Source organism: Durio zibethinus, chromosome 2 (genome assembly GCF_047325235.1).
Source record: "Durio zibethinus cultivar Kanyao isolate XHJ-2024 chromosome 2, ASM4732523v1, whole genome shotgun sequence".
In the NCBI taxonomy this organism is placed as follows: domain Eukaryota; kingdom Viridiplantae; phylum Streptophyta; class Magnoliopsida; order Malvales; family Malvaceae; genus Durio; species Durio zibethinus.
The window spans coordinates 33,426,821-33,452,465 of NC_143163.1; the positions used below are offsets into that span (position 1 = coordinate 33,426,821).

Consider the following 25,645-nt stretch of genomic DNA (forward strand, 5'->3'; position numbering starts at 1 on the left):
CCGCTGTTTCCTTAAAACATTAATCCAGCCAGTTTGGGGTAAGATTAGAACAGTTCAGTTGACTTGGGTTTGGGGCTGAGCAGAGAATGGGGAAGGGAAATACGATGTGAAATAAGCGAGCGATGTGTACTTAAGCCACTTGGGCGAGCAGAGCCCTAGCTTTGCATTTAGGGGTGTCAACTCAGGTAAATTCGGCTCACGTATATCTCTTATTTTGGAGTTTCCATTTTGAGTTTACATTTGATTTATTTGTATTATTAAATTAAATAATATTATTTTGTTAATAAATAAAAATTAATGTTTTAAATAAATATATAAAAATTTAATTTTTTTAGAAAAATTCGTGAGATAATATTTTCTTATTTATTTTATTAATAAAATGATATTAATAATAATATATAAAATTTATATACTAAAAATATATTAAATATAAATCTTTTGTTTTTTTTTTTTTAATTTTATGGCATGTTGGGTGGGTGAATACCGAATACATTATACATGCAATTATTATGCAGGAATAAAAGAAAAACAGAAAGAATTCAAAGAGTGAACCTAACTTTGCATTCTATCCAAAAGTTTAGCTCCAACTCCAAATTTGGAACGTTTCCCTCCTCAGTCCCCACCAAGCAAGGATTCAAACTTTTGACCAAAAGCTTCCCATTCCCCCCACCCCACCCAACGGCTCAAAGTTGTAGTATAACATCGAAAATTCTTGGATAATATATTCCTTTGACCCTCCGACCCTAACTGCCTTCCTTCGCCCATAAAACTGCTTCCTCTTATCTTTATAGCCGTTGCACTCTCCTCTCTGCTAACCCCAACCCCCCCCCCCCCACCCCCCGAAATATGACAAACAACCCTTCAGTTTCAGCGCAGCCTGAGGAGAAACAGGACAAAGACCCTCCCCCACAACCTTCACCTTCTTCTTTCAAATGTTCTCCAACCAACCCTGTTGTTTCTTGCTCTTTGAAACGTAAAAGGCCGCTTAAGATTGAGATCCCAAATCTCCTGCAAGAAATCCAAGCCAACTCCCTCAAAGTTAGAGATGTTACCCCACGAGACGAAGCCGTTTGTTTCAGTGGATTGGGTGTGGGTGTTTTCTCTGTCAAAGGCAAGAAGAAGTTCATGGAAGACACGCACAAGATCGTTTCTTGTTTGCATGGAAACTCGAACAAAGTAATAGTTGTAAATGGGTTGTTTTTATTTTTGTTCTTTTTTGTAAATTTTGAACATTTTGGCTTCTGCATTGGGCTTCAATAACCAAAATTTGGGTTTTTTTTTTTCTTTGTTGCTGATTTGTAGGCATTTTTTGGGGTTTATGATGGACATGGAGGGAAGAAGGCTGCAGAGTTTGTTGCAGAAAACTTGCACAACAATATTTTTGAGATGTTGAAGAATTGTGAAGGAAATAAGGAGAAGGAGGAGGCAGTTAAGGCTGGCTACCTTAAAACAGATGAAGAGTTCTTGAAGCAGGTAATAGCATTGTGGTATTTTTTTTTTTTTAATTTTTATAGTTTTCACATTGCTAGAAATCGATGGTTGGCCGAGTCATGCATTTTCTAAGGAGTTTCGGAGAGGGGTAGGGGTTTGTGACTTGTGAGTGAGAAGAAGAAGCAGGAAACCCGTGACTTTGTCCTTACAAACTAAATAGTAGTAGCAGTTAAACTTCTGGCGAATTCTTTTTTTAGTTCCTTTGAATTTCAAATTCTTTCCACGACCACCTTTATTCAATTTGAAAGGTAATTGCTTAAGAATTTGTCTTGGTCGGTTGGTCCTTGGGGTTTCTTTGTTCTTGGTCCACAAAAGCTGCGGTTATTTAAGTAGTACGAGTTTTGAGAGCATGCAAATATTGATTACCGGACAAAAAAACTGAAGGATGATGATTACTGAGCATCAAGTAACTTTCTTGGCTTTGAATTGAATTTCTATCAACCTTTTCTAAGAGTGTTCTTATTCATATTAGATGTGTTAGATGCTATTTTTTTTAAATGGATGGAGCTTTGTAGGATGTGATGTTTGTAGCTTTAGTCTAAGGTTAGACATGAAAGACAATATCTAAGGTTTTTACCAATTTGGGATTTAAATTCCACCACATCATGCCATACTATATGGTGAACATTCTCATATTATTGGTGCTGCCTCTTGAACAATAAAACTTCATGAGTTGCTGGCAATTTAAGTACCCTTACGAGACAAGATTTTAATCTAGGCTGAGTCATTCAGTCTTGGCTTGAAACCCATTTGATGTATCGCATTCCAATCAGCCGGATTTGATAGTTGGTAGGTTCTATGCGCAGAAGGATGCAGGCTAGATCTGGCCGATACCTTAGACCTTTCTCAAGATTGTAACATGCAAGGCACATGTCTTGGCATGTAACTCTTGTACCATGACTATTTAGGTCAGGGAATCAAGAAGCAAGATATATTCCAATGTATGGAAACAACTTCTAAATAAACAAATATTAATTAACTGGCATATCTATGGCTTAAATTATGATCAATAAACTCATAGATGTGTAACTGTCAGATCAATCAACTGATAAACTCTTCTAAATGTACAAAAATCCGTCTTCATACTGGATTTTTTGTTAGCTAGATAGGCAAACTATAATTTAACAAATTTAAGGATCAGCCGGTTAAGTTTGAGATAATGAATGTGGTTGGCTAAGAATATGCTGTACTGTACATATATCTTATCAGCAAGTTGGATAAACATATGCTGGTTATAGTCTGTGAGAGGATGTCAACAGGGGCTTCAAACTAAATATTTGGGCAAGTCCTTGTACATTTGCATGAGGAACCTCCTAAGAGGGCATCAAGATGGCTTGTATACAGATGTATCATTATGCTTACTGGAGCTTTTTGTCTTTGTCTTTTATATTCCCAAAATACTTAGTTAACTAGTGGGAACCAATGCAGGATATAGTCAGTGGCACCTGTTGTGTCACAGCATTAATTGAAGGCAAGGAGATTGTTGTTTCAAACTTGGGAGATTGCAGGGCTGTCTTATGTAAAGGAGGAGTAGCTGAAGCCCTTACAACAGATCATAAAGCAGAGCAAGTGGATGAAAGAAAAAGAATTGAGAATAAGGTTTTTTTTTTTTTTCTCATCCAAACTAAAATGTATTCTTACGTTAGGTGCTAATGTCGTTCTGACTCTTTCTCTTGATATTGGAGCATAGGGAGGATATATTGAATTTCATCGAGGAGCTTGGAGAGTTCATGGGATACTCTCTGTGTCTAGAAGTATTGGAGATGCCCATCTGAAGGACTGGGTACTAGCTGAGCCTGAAACGAAAATTTTTCAGTTGACTCCAGATATGGAGTTCCTTGTTTTGGCTTCTGATGGTCTTTGGCAAGAGGTAAGAGAATAATGTTTATTTGATATAAAAAGAGAAACATTTAAGCACAGGAGTTCCATACAATGATTATTCGTACTTGTTTTTGAAAACATCTTAGACTTCACTGCATTTAACATGTTACTACTTTTCTTTTACAGTACATTCCTGCAGTTGCATACTCTTTGTTGATTGGGCTCTTTTGCTCTAATGCATTTGTATGCCTTGTTTTTCTTATTTTGTGTCTTTTAGCTAACTATAAGGGTGGACTGCATAAGCACTTAACTGGAGAAAGGTAGTAGCATCTGTGAAACTGCACAGCATTTCCTGGTATAGGTGGTGAAAATGTCAAATGCAAGGAGAGGCCGTTTGAAATGTTTGTTTGAGAGCATCTCTTTAAAACCATCTTCTCTCCCTTTCCCCAATACCAAAAACTTGATGTTATGTAGCTTTTGTCCAGGGATCTCTTTAACTAATACTGGGTTGATCATCAGTACAAATTACATGTTGCACGAGTGAAATTCTCTAAACAAGTCATTCTCTTTTATTTTGTTATGCTACTAGATAATTACTCTGTATTTGCAGAATATTAGTCAGGTCATGCTAAAAGACTAGATATTTCATTTATGTCTGTTGGGGGCAGTCGTTTTAATTACTCGATTGTTGAATTTGATCTCTAACCTTCATCAGGTTAGCGGTCAGGAAGTTGTTGATATTGTTACACGTCTATTGGTTGGAAAAAGACTGGGTGCCTCCGGAGGTCTCAGTAAAGAAAATGATGAGGATTATGGCTGTGTGAATGTAAGTCCATCATCAAAGATACGGAGAGTTTCACTGGTTAAGCAACAGAAAGAGATAAGTCAGTCACCAAGATGCAAGAAGAACATTGATGATTGTAAAGATAATGAAGATGAATTTGCTTGTGAAAAAGGAAGTCCACCATCAAAGTTACGCAGAATTTCCTTGGTCAAGCGGATAAGCATGAAGCCTGAGTCTCCTAGTCAAGAAAACGCCGGTTTTAAGAAGAGACCGTCTTCTGCTGGTCTTATGGCTGCCTGCAAGGAGCTCGTGAGCCTTGCCGTGAGTAGGGGTAGTTTAGATGATATTACCATCATGATAATTGATTTAAATCATTTCAAATGTAACACTTAATCTTGCTGATCATATAACTGCTTTCGTCATTAGTATCATTTGCGTTTCATAAAGAATAGGCATTGTACAAACCACTTTCATGAGTATAAAAACTGTTTAGCAGCAGATTTAGCAAACACATCGGTATACCGTGTACCCATTGACCTCCACATAGGAAAACGCCATCTTCGCAGCCTGGAAATTTGTGAGGATCGGACAATCCTTTAGTGAGTGTGGTTTTCCTTTACAAAGGGGAAACAGAACTCAAGGAATCAGATTCCAGAATTTTCGTATTGAAATTTGCTAAGGAGTGTTTTAAGCCACTTTTTTAAGATTATTATATTAAGAAAGTTGTTATTTTCAATGTAAGGGAAATTCATCAAATTAATTAATAACACTATGTTTATTATAAAATATTACTATAAATAATAATTTAACTAATCTTAAACACTGCTTATTGTTCAAAAACAAAATCTTAACAGTAAACTAACGTGTATATGCAGCATACAAGGGAATAAGAATGGAAGGAGATGTGTATAGCCGTATTATTGGCAGACAAATATCGTTTTAATTGAGTAGTGACTGGTGTGTGAAAAATTTTCTTTTCAAGAGAAGATTGACGTTTCACGTTCACTGGGCCATTTAGGGCAATCATTTAGAAGCAACAATAAAGCGAGACTGACTGATGAGACCGGTGGTCAGAAGCTGGAGTCCTTTTTAAAGCAAGAAGCCATGCATGCCACACCAGAAACTTTATCCTAGGACAAGGATGTTTGATTTTTTTTATAATGTAAATTGAATGTTAATTTTGCATAGTTCTAATGTTTACAGATTTAAAATAAGATGATTTTTGTAAATTGTTTTATTAAAAAATCTTACTTTAATTTATTAAATTTTTTAAAAATATTATTTTTATATTTTTTTTTGTTTTTCTCTCTTGACCTTTTAATTTTTTATTTTTCATATTTTTTTGTGTGAAGAGAATGCATTAAGATAGAAAAGTAGTCTTATTTTTTTTTATTTATTGATTTCTATACATGTGTTGTATCAACGAATAAAATAAATAATTAAATAACTCTTTTTCTATCAATAAAATTTTTAGCATTTAATTATTAAATCATAAATTTAAAAGACATTTACATGGATTAGATATTGTAAGGATCATAATATCCAACATTCTTCTACTTAACTTATGTAGTATTATTCAAATTTATGATTTAATAGTAAAATATAATGCGCACAATATAAACTAAATCTTTTCTTAAATTGGTCAAATCATAAATCATTATTAAGTTAAAACCAATAAAGATTATAATTTGACATGGTCTCTTCCAAATATTACATTATTAGTTGTATATTTAACATGACGTTTAATGAAAGATACTACAATAGTCTAACAATAATGTTTTCATTCGAGACAAATTATGTTTATATTCACATAATTCAATCATATATATATTAACATAATGAAACATGATGCATTAATATGTCAAAAAAAAATACTTAAAAGAGCTCAGAGTGTCAAATACTTAAAAGAACATAAAACTTTACTGTGATGTCAAAAATGATTTTTCAATAATGCTCATTCTTTCAACATGTTCATTAAATGTTTTTTGTAGCAAACCTTTTATTAATGAATCTGTAGCCATAAGATTGAAGTTAATATGTTCAATTAGCACTTTTTTTTATTTTTTTTTTAACAACAAAGTATTTCAATTTTATGTGTTTAACACTTTTTGAATACTTGTCATTTTTAGAAAAAAAGATTGTTGCGACATTATTACAATAAATTTTCAACGATGTAGTGATATTGTTGATAATTCCAAATTCTAAAATAGAGTTTCGAAGTTATAAATCATGAACAGTGGCCTAAAAGCATGACACAAATTAAGCTTTCATAGTGGATGCAGTAATAATAGACTATTTCATACTTTTTCATGAGATTGTCCATCAGTTAAAAGAAAAAATAGCCAAATGTGGATTTTTTAGTATCCATATATCCAGTAAAATTTAAATTTGAATGTCCTATCACTTCAAAATAATTAGATCATCTATAAGTGAATATGTGATCTTTCATTTCTTACAAGTATCTCGATATTGCCTTTTTAACCCTCAAATGATTTAATTCTGGATTACTTTGATATCTGCCTAGCATTCAACGCTAAAAACTAATGCTTAGCTTGGTATAAGTTTGAGCATACATTAAGCTTCCAACAATAGATGCATGAGGAATTTATTCCATTATTTGCTTTCAATGCATTATTTGGGCATTGCATAAGGCTCAATTTATCTTATTTTTTTGAATTGGAATAATACTTGCAGAGTATTTTTTCATAAGATGTTTTTTGAAACAAGCCTAACAATCTTTATGATATGTCATAGGATATTTCAATTCCAAACACATAAGATGCCTTACCCATATCCTCTTTTTAAAAATTCTTAGAAAATTTTTTTTTAATCTCATGTAATAAGCCAAGATTATTAGAAGCAAGCAAAATGTCATCAATATACATAATCAAAAATATAAATTTGCTCATACTGACCTTTATATCAATGATGTTTTCTTTAAATCCAAAGGAAGTGATATTATCATTAAACTTAAAATATCATTGTCAAGAAGCTTGTTTAAGTTCATGTATTAACTTCTTAAGTTACATACCATGTGTTCTTTTCCTTTAATCGAAAAACCCTTAGGTTGGTCCATGTAAACTTTTTCCTCTAAATTTTTATTTAGAAAAATAGTTTTCACATACATTTGATGTAGCCCTAAGTCATAAATAAGCCACTTTTGCCATAATAATTGTGAATGAATCTTTTTTAGAAGCTGGAAAAAAGTCTCTTTATAGTCAATGCCACGTTTTTTAGTAAAACTTTCGGGAACAAGTCTATCATTGTATCATTCAATACTGCAATTCGAATAGTGTTTAGTTTTCAAGACCTATTTACATTTAACTATTTTACAATCTTCAAGTAATTCAATCTATTTTACAATCTTCAAGTAATTCAACAAGATTCCATCATTATAATCCATTAATTTTAACTTTTCTTTCATGGCATCTAACTATATATCAAAATTAACACTTTCTATGGCTTGTGAAAATAAAATTGAATCTTCATCAATTCTTAAGTCAAATTCTAATTCTTTCAGATAAATCTCATGTTCATAAGAAATAGCATATCTATTTTGCCTTTGAAACCGTCTTAATGCTACTTCACCTGGTTCATCTACTGTAGGTTCGTTAACAATAATTTCATTATGGGGTGTTTGATAATTTATTTATTATTCTTGTAAGTTTTTAAACTATTCAATAATTTTATGAACAACAATTTGAGAAGAAGTTATAGATAAAGAAATTTGCATCCTTACTTCTTAAAGTTTTACTTTGTATGGTTTCACACTTCGACTAGCTTTACCATTCTCAATGAACCTAGCAATTCTAGTTTTAACAATTCTTGTACTATAGTTAGCACAATAAATTTTATTCTCTTTAAATTTTTTAGATGACCAATGAAAAAATCAGTAATTATTCTTGAATCTAGTTTCTTCTCATGTAGATTATAAATTCTTACTTTCGTTGAGCAACCCTGACTATGCAAGTGCATTAAACTGGATTTTTTTTTTATTAATAGTTCAAAAAGAGTCTTTGAAACTGCTTTATTAGGAACCTTATTTAAAAATACAAAGTGATTTTCAAAGCACGTATCCACAACGATAAAGGTAAAGATGAATTATTTAACATACTCCTAACCATGTTTATTAAAGTATGGCTACACCTTTCTTTAACATCATTTTGTTACAGAGTACTTGGTATTGTATATTGAGCACATATGCCATGCCTTTTAAAGAATTTAGCAAATGAACTAAGACATTGTCCATTTTCAATATACCTCTCATAATATTCACCACTCTGTCAGATCTAACAATTTTTACTTTTCTATCTAATTATCTTTCAACTTCATTAATAAATATCACTAAGATATTTAGTGATTGAGATTTTCATACAATAAGTAAATATACCCATGAGGTGAAAATCATCAATAATGGTGATAAAAGGTTTTTCTTTATCAAAAGATGGAACATTAAAAAGTCTGCAAATAACAAGGTATATAATCTCAAAAAGTTATGTGCTTTTTATGGTTGTTTTCTTAATTGTGTATTTTGTATGTTTTCCTTAATATAATCCATATAAATGCCAATATCAACAAAATTCAAATTAGGAAAGATTTCATTCTTGACCAATCTTTGCATTTTTTTTGGATATATGACCCAAACGTTTATGCCACAAGTAAGCAAAATTTTCATCCACTAAACCACATTTAGTACCACGTTATAATGTAAGGTCAATAGAATTTTAACAAAAAAGTTATCAAGATTTAATTTGTATAAACCAACACAAAGAATATCGAAATCAATGAAATAATTATGTTTAAATAAACTAAAACATTCATTTCAAAACCTTAAAAGGAGTATCCAATTGTATCAAATTATAAAAAGAAACTAAATTTTGAAAAACTAAAGGAATATAAAAAGTTTGAAAAATATCTAAATGGTGTATAGTGTCTAGTGTCTAAAACCAAATAATACGTTCCAATAGCTTCAACTAAAGCATTGACTCGGTTTCTTATACAAACAAAATTTTTATTTGAATTTATGGTTTAGATTGTAAAGAATCCTTGCATTGTATTTGAAACATGAGTGGGATAACCATAATCAATCCATCAAGTGTTATAAAGAACTTCTACCAAATTAGATTCAAAACATACGAAAGCACTAAGCTTATCTTTTTTTTTAAACCAAGCCTTACATATTAGAAAATCTTTTTGATAGTGTCTAGACTTTCCATAGAAGTTACACTTATCTTTCTTTTGTTCATTCTTATGGATTTGAGCAAATAACGCATTAATCTTTAATAGTCATTTATTGTCCTTTCAAGTTTTCTTTCTTAGTTTCTTTTTATCTCCTTTTTAGCCTATAAGATTAATTGAGTGAATTTCTTACTTCTTAAGCCTTGCTTCCTCTTGAATAAGCATACTTTGTAGTTTAATCACATTCCATTTATCTATTATAGTATTGTAATTTATTAGGAATGAACCGTACTCAGAAGGTAAGAAATTTATAATAAATTGGATAAGAAAATTTTTACTCATTTTCATTCCTATGGATCTTAATTTTGCTATTGTATTTGACATTTCAATGATATGTTCATGTATGATACGGGAACCATTGAATTTCATAATAGTTAACATGCACATTAATGTTCTCTCAAGTGACTTATCAATAGAGTCAAACTAAATAGATTTTTCATAACCTTTATAAATTCCTCAGCACTATCAATTTTAGGAATCGTTGACTTGATATCATTCGCTACTATCATCCATATGAACATTAAACTCAATCTATTTGATCTTTGCCAAGCATTATGAAAAGACTTTTGTTCTGTACTTCTAGAATCAATAATAACAGTAGGCTTATAAGTTAGGAATGCCAAATCAAGATCCAAAATACCTAGATGATACTAGACTTATTCACACTATTTAGAAAAATTAAACCCATAGAATTTTACAATAGACGAAGTTTGTGAATGTAGAGAAATAGGAACAAATGCTACAAAATAGATAAAATGCTCATATGTTGATGTTTTGAGTTATAATTTAAACTCATAATAAATATTCAAATAACATTCATACAAACATTAAATGTACATTGAGTTCTTCTTTAAGGGATCCAACAATATACAAAAATAAATATAATTGATACTTAATTTTGATTTCACATTATTGGCAATTATATATGTTTCAATTAGACAAGCTTGTTATCTTTGGATTTGCAAAAATATCTAATGAATTATATTAATTAACTACAATTATGTTCATAATTATAAAGCCAACCAATCTACCTTTGGACAATCCTTAAATATTTTATAATCAATGAACTTCAATTTACTCAATAAATATATATCATAATGTCATCTCATTTGTAGTATCATATAATCATGAGTAATTGAATTTTATTTAATTTAATATCGATAAAGCTTTTCAATTTGATCACTTTGGTAACTAACAAATATATATACTATAAGTATCAAAATAAATAATTATAACAATTATTTCAACAATAATAATATATAACGATAAACCAAAATATAAAGATGCCAAATGTGTTAATATTTAAGCTCCATTTGTTTCGCAAAAAATAACTTTTGAAAAATAATTTATGGAAAATGTTTACATTTTTTGAATTGAAAGAGATTTTTTATTGTTTGGATAAGTTAATAAAAAATGTTTTCTGTTGTTTAGTTGTTTTTTGAAAAATTTATTTTTTTCAAATAATATTAATATAACTATTAAAATATTAAAAGTTATTTATTATTAAAATATATTGAAATTATTTATTATTAAAATTATTAATATTAAAAAATAATTATATTTTAATAATAATATTTAATATTAAAATATTATGTTAATATAAAAATACTTAAAATAAAACTATTTATTATTCTTTATATTATTTATTAATATAATATTATTTATGAATATATTATAATATTATTTATGAACATATTATAATATTATTTATTAATATATTATTTAATAGTATATTTGTATTTATATAATATTATTTATTAATATAATATTATTTATAAGTAAAATTATACGAAAAAGTATTGATAAATAGTTATACTCATAAACAATTTTTTTTTAAATGTGTTCCCTTTTCAAATTCATAAGATAATTTCTACAAAAATGACTTCATTTTCTATTGACTAGAAAATCATTTTCTGTTAACTAATTAGTTTTTTGTTAAATAAATACTTGAAAATATGAAAATCATTTTTCGTGAAACAAATAGAACCTTAGTAAAAAAATATCAAAAAAACTATCATATATAAATTTTACAAAATTAGTTCATCTCATGTATAAAATACAACATTTATATTACAATAACTAGATAGATATAAAATAGTCAAACATTTATTTACATTAATGGCTTTCATAATCATTATAAATTTATAATATTTAATTGTATTCTTTACACTTTAATAACTATTAAATTTTATTTATTTTATTTTATATTTATTATGCCACCTTTACTATTTTTCTTTACGTTATTTCTCTTTTTAATATATCATATATTCTTTAATATATATATTTATTAATCTAACAAATATATATTCATTATGTTATACATTTCTTCACTAATAAATATGATTTATTATCATATTAAATTCAAACAAGGATATCCATTGCATTTTTTCTTTCAGTATCTTGTAATTAAATGATTACAGTTTCAAACCAAAGATGAAACATATGAAAAATGAAAGAAGTTTTAATTATTGTTTTTGAGATTTCATGTGATATGTCTTTATTAACTTGCGGATAATATTAAAATTCTTACCCTTCAACATAATATAAAATAAAATTATTGACAAACAACACAAAAATAGATCATAAAAAATAATAAATAAATATATAAAGTAATCTTTAAAAAAAAATCACAAATTTTTAAAATAAAAGCTTTGACACCACAATTTAGATTTTTTATATTATGCAAATCGAATCTTAACTTTATATAGTTTTAATGTCTAAGATCATATAACAAGACAGATTTTCATAATTTCTTGTTTAAAGAAAAACCACATCTTGATCCATTATAGTTTCCTTTTAAAAATTTATTTTTATGAAATTTTTTCTCCTTCTTGACCCCTTTAATCTCTTACTTTTCACATACATTCTTGATGGAAAGAATGCATACATCTACAGGCAGAGAGAACGGTTTTACACTTTTATTTATTGATTTTTACGCATACGTTCTAACAATATATGAAATAATTAATCAAATAACTCTCTTTTAATTAATATAATTTTTAACATTTGATTATTAAATTATAAATTTAAGAATGTGAATGAGATAACGAAGGCCACATAACATCCAACAAAGGTAAGCTACTCAGCTCCAAATCAGACTCCCATAAACTTGAGCCTAAGCAGGAGGATAAAAATGAATCCAACAAAAATAATCTGTCTAGTCTTACACGTTTCTGAATTCTGAACCTCTGGAGTTGATGATGCCCATTGATGGGGCTCTCAATTCTGAGTGGAGTCTCCTGAAAGTTAGATCAATCATCTATTTTTTTGTTAAGCTATTGTAAATTATTTTTATCCAACAGAATCCCTAACTAATATGAAGTGACGGCTGAATTAATGCATCTACCCTTTGAATTAAACAGAACCCTTTCGAAAAAAAATAAAATTCATTTTGGAGATCATGGTAGTTGAAACTTTAATGAAATGAAGCACAACACACTTCGGGTAATTCCTATTCCCTCAGTTTTTATGTAAACAAAATTTGCAACAAAAAAGTTCCTTGTTTCGTTTTTGCATTTGTAGAATTACTCAATACTGCTAAATGTTTTTCTTTCACGTTTTTATTTTTCTTAAGCTAAAAATAGAGAAACGTGATCTCCTGAAAAACCCAGAAAACCCAGATACGTCCTATGTGTGTTTTTTTTTTTTGAAAGATAAGGTTTGGTAAATGTCAGCTGTAGGATCGCTGCCTATTGCCTACTTTTTTTTTTTATTAAGACTCATGAACAATAAAATTGATTTTAGTGAGATTAAAAATAAAAAATAAAAATATTATAATTATAATTAAAAAAATTTAATGAAATATTTATATTGAATAGTGGAATTCAAACCTAGGCTAAACATAAGATACTTAGAGCTCATTAGCAAATTATATATAGTTACATTATTTTTTTGATTTCATAGTTATATTAAAATTCAAATACATGAAATAAGTAAAAGCAATTAAGCAAATATATACAAGAATAGGAACATTATGCTAAGGGCAAATTATAAAAAAATAATGTCAATTTTTAAACTTAGAAATAAATTAACCTATTTGAACAAAAGAAAAGTACAGTCTCTGCCAAAAAAAAAAAAAAACAAAGTTTTTCTTTTTTTTTTTGGGTAATTTACCCTTGTAGTAATTAATTTAAGATAAACTCCACTAATCACTAGGTTCCTTTTCACCCCCACCCACATGCTCCAATGAAGCTATGACTTTGTTTGAGTACTACACTTTCACATTGGCTTCAAATCTTCATTACGTAGGAAAGGTGGTTTTCTGCTTTTTACCAAAATAAAAAGCTCATCATATATTGAAGCCATTGAAATTTGAAGAAAGCGAAAAGGTGTGTTTGTTGACAAAAGAAAGAAAAGCGAAAAAAGACTAAAAGCTTACAGGGCTTTGCGTTCGATAATTGATTATACAATATATGCTTCTCTCTTCTCTCTGTTCCTCTCCCTTTCTCCCATACCTTCCAAGGTGACAATCACTAATTAATCCTCTGGTTCTATATCAAATAACCAGCCAGTCTTATTTGATCAGATCAGTATCAAGAATCATGCATGATTCAATAGGAATTCCTGCTTGCTTTTCATCTAGTGATCATAGGCAAGCTGATAAGCCAGCCAGTGTAGGCAAATCCGGTCAGAGCGTTTATATGTCAGTATATCGAACAAAGCTTGCCGGTCAGTTTTGCTTGATTACTGTTACATGGTGTAGGAATTTGTTATTACATGGCCTCTCTGTTTCTGTTCAAGGACCTGACGGGGACGAGCATTATAGTTGCAAAGTTGAGCTGAAGCCATGGTATTTCTGGAGAAAACAAGGATCTAAGCATTTTATCGTTGATGGTAGGACTGTTGGTGTGGTTTGGGACCTCAAGACAGCAAAATTCAATGGTGAGACCGAGCCGCGATCAGATTACTATGTTGCCATCGTTTGTGAAAATGAGGTTGTTTTGCTTCTTGGTGATCAAAAGAAAGACGCTTATAAAAAGACAGGTTGCAGGCCATCTCTTATTGAACCGATGTTAGTCTCCAGGAGGGAACATATATTCGGTAAGAGGAAGTTCTCAACAAGGGTTAAGTTTAATGACAAGGGAATTTTTCATGATATCTCAGTGGAATGCAACAATAATATCAGCAGCAACAGCAGCTCTGATGGTTTTGATCCAGTATTGGAGATAAGAGTAGATGGGAAACTAGCTATTCGGATTAAACATCTTCAGTGGAAATTTAGAGGCAATGAGTCCATCAATGTGGGCAAAAATGGAGTAGAAGTTTTTTGGGATGTTCATGATTGGCTCTTTGGTTCAGGTCTAAGGCATGGTCTGTTCGTATTTAACCCAATTCCATCATCTTCTGTATCAGCATCATCAATATCAGCTCCATCGTCCCCTCCATCATCATCATCGAAATCGATGCCTCTGTCAAATCAGGAAGGAAATCCTGCATCATCAGGAGACTTTGATAATGCAACGGGTTCATCCAGGTTCTGCTTGTTTCTCTATGTCTGGAAGGTAGAATGAAAACTGTACAGTGCATGACACATATATATGAGTGGTTTCTTTATACATCATCATTAATATATCATCATCATTCATGCATCATTCCCTGTGAATCAAAGGCCGTTCAACCTGATTGAGCTCCCATCCAAACTGATAGAGGGAAATGAAGGATTAGGATTTGGTAAGCGACACAAGGGCCCAAAGAAAGCTGGAAGATAGTCACCGCTGGACAGTATTGGACCGACCAGATTGGACGAGATTAGAAGTTTTCCAATAATTCTCCAATCTCCAATACCAATCAAGACTTTGCAATTGTTTTGTAATGTAGTTTTATAAATATATTTTAAAATTTTTGTGTCAACATAAGGTCAACAGTGTTTGTTATGATGTATGAATCCGGGAAAAACAGCTAATATGTGGGATGATATTATGCAGTTGATGGTGATGCCTTGATGGAATAACCCTTGCCGGAGCCCGTGTATACGCGTGCGTGTAGTGAAAATGGACGCTGTAGTTTTCCTTTTTTTCAATAAATGGTTGAAGTAGCTCTACATGTGATATATGGTTACTAGTGTGGAAGTTAACAAGGTAAATTGATCATCACGCTGACTGTTCGGCATATTCACATGTACATGTTTCTATGTCGTGTATGCATTACACATGCGAACATGTATGCATGAATGCCCATAAACATCTGAACATGCACATGTGGATGTGGTTGATCAAAAAAGAAATAAAAACAGAAGGGAAAGAAAAAGTAGAGTTCTGGGTGGCCCATAACAGCTTGCTTGTCACAACCGCCATTGTAATAAATCTCTGTACTGTAACCGAGAAAGAGGACTAAGAACCTTGCTAATTTTGGGCCTGATGGTGGCAAGCATCAAGAAGTTTGGTTATTCTTTCTGGCTAGAAAACAAGCCCAATAACAGGCCTCCTGGCTCCTACCATGCTGTGTAGAGGAAGGATGTCTGTTGGCTTCTTTTCGAAAATTTTCTTTCCAACATAAAAAGCCATGGTCACATTGGAGAAAGGTTTTCGGTGAATGAGTGGTCCATCCTTCGAAAGCCAATTTTCGATCGAATTAGTTGGTCTTAGAGTGCGCTATTGTCAGAGTGGGTATTTGTCCCATTATCCTCGATCTGATTTTTTAATAGTTTTATTCGATTTCTATTTCGTCTCGATTTAACCTAATGTATTTATAATACGAATATGATTTAATTTGATTAAAAAATAATTTAATATATTTTATTATAAAATTGTGCTTTATTTATCTAAAGAAAAGAAAATTTCTATTACAATACAACTACAGTCCTCACACTCCACCACAAACTAGTATGCACTAACATTCAACATTTACATAATAATCAATATAGTGGTTTTAATATTTCAGGTAACACAAATTCTTATTCATTACAATCGAGTGCAAGTCTTTTAATTGATTTTTGACAGCATCTTATACTCTAGCAAGCACTTGTTTAATTGTTTCTTCTCCATCCATGTATAACATATGATTCCTTTCTCTCCATATTTGATATATACAAGCATATTAAGCAATTCACAAAATGATTGAGATCAATACTTTCCCTTTCATCCTGCTCTCTCTCCACCTGAGCTTTGCAGCTCACTTATTTTTCTTTCCATCTTACAATGCTATAATATTGTTTTGCCATATTTCTTTTGTGAACTTGCGTTCAAAATACAAATGATCCCTAAATTTTCTGCCCTGTCTACATAAACAACATTGTGCATGCATAAATTCAATTATTTTAAGTTAATATAATTTTCATTAAATATAATTTTTATATAAATTATCCTTTAATTATATAAATTTAATATTTTATTAAATTAATTTTTAAATTAAAATATTAAATAATAATTGTACGAATATAAATTTATAAAATTAATTTAAATAAATAATAAAAAATATATAATTACGTCTCAATCCGGAACAAAATAAAAACGTAAAAAAAACAGAAGGCTAAAGGCTTGAATTTTGGGCTTTTGAATAGACCAGACCAGGCACCTCAAACTCCTGCTAGTTATAAGTAGTCCAATAGCAAAGAATAAGCCTCCTATGACGGTACATAACTAAAAATGCACAAACCAGCTTCAACTTACAATTAATGGGTCCAATCTAAACATACGGAATTAGAAAATTGATTTACCATTTTTGCAATCAAAGCCTCACCATTTATGCTGCTTCAAAAAAGAAAAAAAAATCGTTGCCCGAACCAATGCAGTGGCAGTCCACTTATACTCTACTGGGCAGCAAAGTTTATTAACAAGACCAGTTAGAGATAGTTTAAAATGCATGTAATCTGCTAGTATTATTAAGGCCAACTGTCGTCAATATGAACAATTAGACCCTACTTTTATTTTTGGAATATGCGAAGTCTTAAATGTTTTGACAGTGGAAACCAAGTGAATTTATTTTATTCAGTGGTCCATTCTTTGACAAGGCATTTTCAGTGGAATTGGTGGGTTAGAATAGGAGCCATTGGCGATTTGTTCAAATATCCACTTATTAGCTGCCTCACTGAAATGAATGCCATCCCGGTTAACCCGAACTGATGGATTCTGGCATGAATTTGCAATCAAGATCTCCTTGCCATTCACAGTAATCTTCCCCCCACACCTTATAGAATTGTTGAAATTATACTTCCCACCGTGGCCACAGCAAGCTATTAGAGGGAGCTCAAATCCTGTGAATCCCAAAGAACCGATATAAAGAAGTTATTAATCAGAAAGGGCTTGCTTTGCTTTATCAACATGAAACTCTGCACAAAAAATTCTACTGCGAACTTTAACCATCATTTACTGAAGAGGATTAGTTACCGAGTTTCTTGGCTTAGCTGATGAGAGTATACTTCAGAGAGTAGACATCAACATATGTAATTGCAGCCAAAGAAAGTTGTTCCCTTAATTGAATAACAACATCTTTCAGTCTTTGGTAGAAATACTGAGCCACCTCATTGAACGGACTGGCGCTGCCATCTTTGTCTACCTGAGCTGCAGTGATGAGAAACCTGTCCAGTGCATATGGTAGGCAGCCTACTGGCCCTGTGTTGTGTATCCAAAATGCTCTTCCTCCTTGATCATATACTCGCTGCAAGAAACACCAGATTACAAACTATTTCATCAATTATTATATAACTCTAACCTACTGTTTTTCTTGAGAGGGAAAAAGATGCTTATCTGACCTTAACAGCATCAGAAAATTGGCGGAGTACCTCTGGAACATATGCCTTTACTTGTTCTGTGGTCAGATTAAGCTTATATCCAGCTGTGAGATCGTTTTGGCCAATGTCAAAGGTGTACAATGCCATAGAAAAATAATCCTCCTTGGGCAACAATTTATCAAATACCCCTGATATATTATAATGTTAATTCCAGGATTATTCAAGTAATTTTATAGAAATGAAAGTAGTGCAATGTGCATGCATTAGGATTGCACCTTGCTTATTGAATATCTGAGATCTTCTATGAAAGTCCGAAAATTGAACCAACTGTACATCCAATGAAATTGGACTAGCCCCACTTTGAAAAATGGTTGTGTTTTGTCGCCTAATGGTTGATCCGGCAGTTGCTAAGTTGGCTCCATGGCTGAAATTCGAACCCACTGAGTCCAGATAAGAGCTTAGGTAAGGTAATCCGAAGCTTTCAGCTATAACCAACAGAAAGTGGTATATATGTATTAGGATATGCTGAAACTCTTCTAATCAAATTCCATGGTAGTTTTATTTATCAAATGCAGAGAGAAAGGAACAACAGATTGCATAATCACATTGAGCATCCGGTCCTAGGCTGCGGGAATACATCAAGAGATCTGTTTCATATACGCTTATCTGGACTAAAAAACATTGCCATTGACTCTGTAAATTTAGATCTTTGTTCTACTTGGAGACTTAATCTGCTATACTTGTCTAATGTTAAACATTAACTTAAAATTAAGACTTTATTTGGATGGATAGTGAGATTAATTTTGGTAAAATTAAAAACAGTAATAAAAGTTACTATAATTGCAATTAAAAAAAAAACAGTTATTGTAGTTGTGATTGAAAAAAAAAAATTTAATGAAAAATTTATATTGAATGGTTCATATTGGAGTTGAAATTCAGATTCACCTGACGATGTGGTGGGGAAAACTCATATGCACTGTATCGAACGTGTTGTGAAATCCAAACCTAAATTAATTAATTGTAAATGGAATGATTCAACTTAAATATAAGATTAAAAAAAATTAACTATTTATTAAATGTGACATAATATCATTTTAACTAGCCAGACGAAAATGAAAAAAGCCTATCATATCACATTTTTGGAAAGAGCAATAAAAAGAAATTATAACTCTAATACTATATTAAGAATTAAGCAACCAACTTGATAAGTGGAAATGAAAGAAGCCTATCATATATCTGACTTGGTAAGCGGAGATGGAAGAATTAAGCATCCAACTTGGTAAGCAGAGATAAAAAAACTATTGGATATGAAACTTAAAACTAATTAGTAGTGAGTAGAGGGACTCAATCAAAATATAAGATTATAAGATGTTGAATATTTATTAAACGTCGGATAATATCACTTTAATAATAACAATATTATATTAAACATTCAATTTAAAATAAATTGACAATAAGTGAAAGAGTTCAATCTGAATATAAAATTATGAGATATGAAATATTTATTATATATAAAATAACACCATTTAAACGTCTAAGTTTTAGTTTGTACATATTATTATATAGCAGTTCTATTGCATTTTTGTATAAAAATTCAACTAATTATAAATATACAAAAGCATTGCAGATTGTAATGAATTAAAACTGCTGGAATACGAGTTGAACCAAGTGGATACAAACTCACTAGTATATACACAGCCATTATCTAACTATAATAAGTGGAGTTAGAATTCTGTTTTAAATAAAATTTCATATAAGTGCTAAATATAGGTCTATTTATAAAAGATTGAAATACGAGCTATATTTGGCCCAAAAAAAAAAGCAATATGAGCTATATGGATAGACACATAATTAATAAGATGAATTAATCTCAATTTCTCTACCAAAAGTTCTCTACTAAACTCTTTCTTACTTAATCCTCGAGTATCTTGGAGAAAAAAAAAATCCTTGGGTATTCATGTAGATCCATAGGGTATGGAAATTTGTGGACAACTGTAATACTTGTTCTATACGAGAATGATTAAAAAAAAAATCACAAAGTAGATTCTTAGAGATTTGTAAAGCAAGCATGATAAATTAACTTCGAAAATTCATATTAGCATTGAAGTAAGTAATCTAAATCTATGAAACCAAATGCATAGATTTCATTATTGAAAATTGTTATTATGATTTTAACAAATGATGTTTTCAATCGAAAAAATGTTGCAATTCAAAAAAACCAAATATTTTAAAGTAGATGGAAATCACATGTTTGACTCTGTACATGAATCATCCAACATTTGGACTTTACCTCAAACGAACGTACACTTTGGAGATCTGTCCCAATTCCCAACGTTAAAATTTCAAAATTTAAAACGTAAACCGACAAAACAAGACTATATACAATAACTTTCAAATTTGGCCTTAAAAAATTACTATCCAAGTTTTTTACTTGAGCGGGAAAAGTTTGAAATTCAAAACTTTAGGGTGTTCATTTGTAACATGAGTTCAGGGCTTTCATGCCATAAATCCTGATTCGTCAAGCATTAAGTATTTTTCCTTAAAGAATGGTATCAGGCAAATAGCGTTAATTAATAGCAAGCCATGTCAAGTAAAATGGATAATGAACAGAAGGAAAACTCCGAATATATATACCTGTGAAATCAATTGTCAGTCGGCCATCTGGATACCGACCAGGCGGGGCATGGAAATAGGTCTCTCCATTGGGGGCAGGGGCTTATCCAAATGCCGCTGATAATCCACCCGTGTCGTAATTTGAGTCACCGAAGTTGAAGATGGCTGGAAAGTTGCAAGGCGCTGAAGAACCGCTACTACTACGTGGCAGCAATGTCATTGAAAATAAAAGGCCAATGACAACATGCCTGAAGCTCTAAGGTTCCATGAATGGGAAAAAAATAGATAGAGAAAGCTAGAAAAGGTTTGATTATATAGAAAAAGGAAAACTAATTGCCATCCATTGATAATAATTAAGGTATATTTTCCCTTTTGAAATTTAGTTAAGTAATTAATAAAGAAACTTTTTCTTTATTAAATTATCCAAATTTCAAACATTCAAATTTGAAAATGGCTTCTGCAAAGAAAAAAAAAAGCTGCTGTTTCTTGATAAAAAATTTTATTCAATAATTATTTAAATTTCTAATATTTTACTATAATCAATTAAATTTTTAATTTTTTATTCAGACTAAATTAAATCATTAAATAAATAAATTTAATTATATGATAAAATTTAATCAATTAATATTTTAATTACAGTCAATTGAATTTTTCAAAATAAAATACTTGAATGATTTTTTTATTATAATTTAAGGATATTTTTATATCTCTTAACCTTTCTGTAATTTTTTATACCAATCATATCCTAAAACTATGGTCATCTTTATACTAAAAAAAAAAAAAAAGAAGTTAACCCTTACCAAGTTTTCATTTTATCAGCCATTATCATAAAGAAAGAGTTTGAAACAATTAAAAATAATCCAACTTAAGCATGGCACTGAACTTTCTTAATACATAAAACGAAAAAAAAAACCAGTTAAAAATGTAAAAAGAGTTCACTTCCCCTTCCTAGTTCCTATGACAGGCCAAATTTAATGGAATTGGAGGGTCTGAAAATGAACCATCAACAATACGTTCAAATATGTACTGATTAGCTGCTTGTGTAAAGTGTACTCCGTCCCAATTTACGTAAGTCCAAGGATCTTTGCAAGGTGCCCCCACTAACACTTCCTTCCCATGTTTATGAACCTTTGCTCCACAGCCTAAGTTCTTGTTGTAATTGTACTTGCCACCATGACCGCAGCATGTTTTAAGCGGATGACTGAACCCTGCATTTTCATATAATCCTTGTCAACATAAATCTACATCAATGAATGGGTTGCTTGAACCCTGCATGAAAAATTCTTGAGTGGACTCACCATGCTTTCTTCCTTGGCTAATTAGGGAGTATTTGACCGAGTAAACATCAACGTATGTGATTACTGCATTTGGCAAATCTTTGCGCAACTGTTCCACCGCCTTTTTCAATCCTTGGTTGAAAAATTGAGCCACTTCATTGAATGGAGAGGCACATCCATATTTATCAATCTGGCCTGCTAAGACCGGGACACGTTCCAGGACGTATGGTAGACACCCAACAGGAACTGTATTGTGTATCCAAAAGTATCTACCTCCTTGGCTATATATATACTGCACACATACAAATTACAAAATAATAATAAATGCTTAATTCTCTTCAAATATTTGATTTAACCGTGAATACAAGTGTTCTTTATTCAAGGAGATTGAGTTCAAAATCCCTTTTTCCCGAATCAAAACTAAAAATCGTTGGTTAATTAGTGTTTAATTCAAAGATTGCAATTTCTTTTACTAGACTTACGTGTAAGCTAAGCACTCTAAATTACGAAAGTAAGCATAACATGCATTAAAAATCCACAGATTTGCAATTAAATATTCAAGATTACATTTGTTTTACTAGCCTTAATTTTAGTGTTACCTGATAAGGTTCCATTAAAGAGATCGATTGGAGAGTTCTCACCGTATCAGAAGATGCATTTTATAATTGACATAAAACGCACCCTATGATACGGTTAATGCTCTCTAATCGAACTCCCAAATAGACCTTAAGCAATTGCACGCTAGGGAGTAACCAGAGCCCAAATCAAATATTATTAATTAGTGATTAATCAATTATTCAAAGATGATTGAGATTTGATATACTAGCCTGAATTATAGTCTGGAACTGACTAAGCACATCAGGAACATATGCTTTAACTTCGTCCGTAGACATGTTTAAGAAGTAACCAGCAGTGAGATCATTTTGGCCAATATCAAAGGCGTACAAGGCATTTGAGAAGTCTTCTTCCTTTGGCAATAACCTTTCATAAACTCCACCTACATTCATCGACAAGATAATTCACATGCTTACCCAAAAACAGGTGAAATTTTGTTCTTTTTTTTTTTTTGCCATAAATTGAGAAATATGATTAATGTATGTATTGAAATGTTACCTTTTTTACGCACAACTTGTGACCTTACAAGAAAATCATGGAACTCGTAGTACTGAACGTTCAAAGAGATAGGGCTGAAACCGCTTTGATGTAAAGTTGTGTTCTGAGGTCTAATCGTAGATCCAGCAGTGGCAAAGTTAGCTCCATGACTAAAGTTGCTTCCAACGGAGTCAAGAAATGCGCTTAGATATGGTAATCCAAGGCTCTGGGCTGAAAATTGAACGGTAACATCAGTCAAGCAGAATACCAACAACCAAAGATACGCGAATCTTTTGAGATAAACTCCTTTATTCTTTGAGATTCTTTAGGTGCAGTGTTCCTTGGTTGAGATATATTCAAGTTTTAGTTGATTTTCTCCTTGTGCAAAAAATATAATACTCAATAAAAAGTCGGATCATTTTATCTGTTATCAGTCATAATCAAAGACAAGGTACAAAATTACTTCATTTCAAAGTGCTTCATTTTTTCTTATACGCTACAATAATTGAATCAGAAAGTAGAAAAGACAAACAGGATCAAATGTCACGCTTTGCACCTCCTTTTTGTGCTTGCAGTTGCTAAAATCCAATTTGCGCATAACACACTTTTTTACTTTTTTTTTTTTACTGAAGTTGGAGTCTGAAAAATGGGACCAGGAAACACCGGAAACGGACATGAATGATTGTTATAGATGGTCTTTTTTGTCACGCCAAAAACTAGTTTACTTTCTCTAAGCGTCGGTGGATGCTGTTGATGATCAGCAACTGTAATCACTAATCAGTAAAGCGCCAGTAAGGATAATTATACTGAATAATCACTGATTACTTAATGCTGACTGTTTAATTTATCTTGTTTATGGAAGTTTAGGGGTCAGTGATAAAATGATGGTGGGGCTGTGAGAATCTTTCTACCAATCAATCAATGACACAAAGAAGAAAAGAAAAAAAAAACATATGACCAATGAATGAGAGAGCGAATTGTGCTGAAACAACTCTACAATTTGCTTGCTATTATCATGAGCAATATTGGAAGGTCCAGGGTTTCATGATTTCATTCCTGATAGAATTTTTTTTTTATATGGAAACAAGAGTTTAGCTGAGATGTAAAAGAGTACCTATGAAATCGATGACAAGGCGGCCATCGGAATAGCGGCCAGCGGGGCCGCCAAAGTAAGACAGTCCATTAGGAGGAGGAGCCTGGCCAAATGCGGCTGACAAGCCTCCAGTGTCAGAGTTTGAATCACCAAAGTTAAATATTGCAGGAAAGTGGCATGGCTTTCTAGCAAGCACCAAGGATGGAGTTAAGTTCACTAATGAGATAGCAAAGAGAGTGATAACTAAAATGGAGGATAGATCAGAAGCCATGACTAGGAGAAAGAGAAACCAAAAGATTGGATAGGAAGAGTCAGACAGGCAACTTAAAGATGAAGAGAAATTCCTACTTATATATAAATTATAACAACCAAAGGCTGAGCCGGTGATGATGCATATAATTGAGATTTTGTAGAAGTTATCCAAAACAAAGAAGATTTTGTTTCTTTTTTGTTCTCTACCTCTAAAGGGGCATTCAACTGCTTTTGTGAGCTACAAAATCGCTTAGGATTTTATCTAAAAATTAAACCACGCACTTTTTAGTGATTTCACTATTTTTCCTTATAGGATTCTCAAATTGTGAACTGATCGTCTCTGCCTGGGTCATGGTCCTCAATCCTCATGCCTAGTCACATATTTACAGTTTACCGTCACATTATTTTTCCTAGTCGCTAAATGTATTGTAAAAGACAAATTGCACAATCAACAAGCACTTTTTATATTGCAATTGGAATAAGAGTCCGAAAAGTGGCATGGGACGAGACATGAAACCAATACATGATGCATGTGGTATTTGGTTTAGCCAAAACTTGTTCATTTTGGTTAAGATACTGTAATACAAAAGATCCCTCGATTGATCAGAAGACAGAAATATATTCGTGCGTTTTTGCTACTCAGACACTATTTGCTTCAATAGATGTTTTCACTTTTCTATAGATATGGAACTTAGGATCTTGATTTGCAAACTAATTCTATTACTTGGGTTGCTCTTAGCAACCGGAACTAGGGTGCAATCGAGCCGATACAGTAAAAAGTTCGAACTCAATCGAGTTTCATTTTTTTAGCTCGAGTTCGATTATTTGTGTTCGAGTTTGAATTTAAAATATTTTATTAATTAAAATAATAAAAAAATTTTAAATATAAAAATTCGATTAGGCTCGTGAGTTACTTGAACTAGGTATAAGAATACTTGAACTCGGCTCGATTGATGAATCGAGTTACTTGAGTTCGACTCGATAATAATTGAACCGAATTCAAATTTTATTCAAATCGAATTCAAGTAATTTACGAGTATTAATATACCATTTACATCCATAATTGAAACTTCATTTTGTTGCAACATTTGTCGTTTAAAGCTTTGCAAGGCAATGGTTTACATTCTGGCTTAGTCTCATTTCTATACAAATTTATCTAACTGGAACAGTTAACGTTGTTCCGACTCCATGGCCCAATGGATAAGGCGCTGGTCTACGGAACCAGAGATTCTGGGTTCGATCCCCAGTGGAGTCGTTATAATCGTTTTATTATGTTTTATGAATTTATTGCTAAAAGTAGAAACATGCTAAGGAAT

At 31.4% G+C, this 25,645-nt stretch overlaps 3 protein-coding genes, 1 non-coding gene and 1 pseudogene across 7 annotated transcripts; 3 read left to right on the plus strand and 2 right to left on the minus strand.

Annotated features, from left to right (window-relative positions):
- Positions 1-47: 47 nt before the first annotated feature.
- LOC111317447 (putative protein phosphatase 2C 14) lies at positions 48-4,605 on the plus strand. 2 transcript variants are annotated; one of them, XM_089752347.1, is made up of 6 exons: positions 48-185; positions 516-1,176; positions 1,303-1,473; positions 2,920-3,090; positions 3,182-3,361; positions 4,028-4,605. In XM_089752347.1, the coding sequence occupies exons 2-6, from the start codon at positions 847-849 to the stop codon at positions 4,487-4,489; spliced, it is 1,314 nt and encodes a 437-aa protein (XP_089608473.1). In that variant the 5' UTR covers positions 48-185; positions 516-846; the 3' UTR covers positions 4,490-4,605. The 2 variants fall into 2 exon arrangements, with proteins under 2 accessions (XP_089608473.1, XP_089608474.1); XM_089752348.1 differs by lacking the exons at positions 48-185; positions 4,028-4,605 and adding an exon at positions 3,590-3,757 and having other exon boundaries at positions 755-1,176.
- A 9,045-nt stretch (positions 4,606-13,650) lies between these two features.
- LOC111317677 (uncharacterized) lies at positions 13,651-15,284 on the plus strand. 2 transcript variants are annotated; one of them, XM_089752356.1, is made up of 2 exons: positions 13,651-14,835; positions 15,259-15,284. In XM_089752356.1, exons 1-2 carry the CDS (start codon positions 13,876-13,878, stop codon positions 15,274-15,276), a joined length of 978 nt encoding a protein of 325 aa, XP_089608482.1. In that variant the 5' UTR covers positions 13,651-13,875; the 3' UTR covers positions 15,277-15,284. The 2 variants fall into 2 exon arrangements, with proteins under 2 accessions (XP_089608482.1, XP_022775849.2); XM_022920114.2 differs by lacking the exon at positions 15,259-15,284 and having other exon boundaries at positions 13,736-14,977.
- Positions 15,285-16,827: 1,543 nt separating this feature from the next.
- Positions 16,828-21,080, minus strand: LOC111317917 (GDSL esterase/lipase At3g26430-like; annotated as a pseudogene). The gene is made up of 5 exons (XR_016332499.1): positions 20,637-21,080; positions 18,278-18,487; positions 18,024-18,190; positions 17,659-17,929; positions 16,828-17,525 (listed from the first exon to the last, which is right to left on the minus strand). The product of XR_016332499.1 is annotated as a GDSL esterase/lipase At3g26430-like (transcript).
- Positions 21,081-21,411: 331 nt separating this feature from the next.
- Positions 21,412-24,551, minus strand: LOC111317918 (GDSL esterase/lipase At3g26430-like). Its single transcript, XM_022920446.2, has 5 exons — positions 24,099-24,551; positions 23,006-23,215; positions 22,720-22,889; positions 21,914-22,184; positions 21,412-21,823 (listed from the first exon to the last, which is right to left on the minus strand). Exons 1-5 carry the CDS (start codon positions 24,346-24,348, stop codon positions 21,564-21,566), a joined length of 1,161 nt encoding a protein of 386 aa, XP_022776181.2. The 5' UTR covers positions 24,349-24,551; the 3' UTR covers positions 21,412-21,563.
- Positions 24,552-25,511: 960 nt separating this feature from the next.
- On the plus strand, positions 25,512-25,584 carry TRNAR-ACG (transfer RNA arginine (anticodon ACG)). Its single transcript has one exon. It is a non-coding gene; the product is annotated as a tRNA-Arg (tRNA).
- Positions 25,585-25,645: the final 61 nt, after the last annotated feature.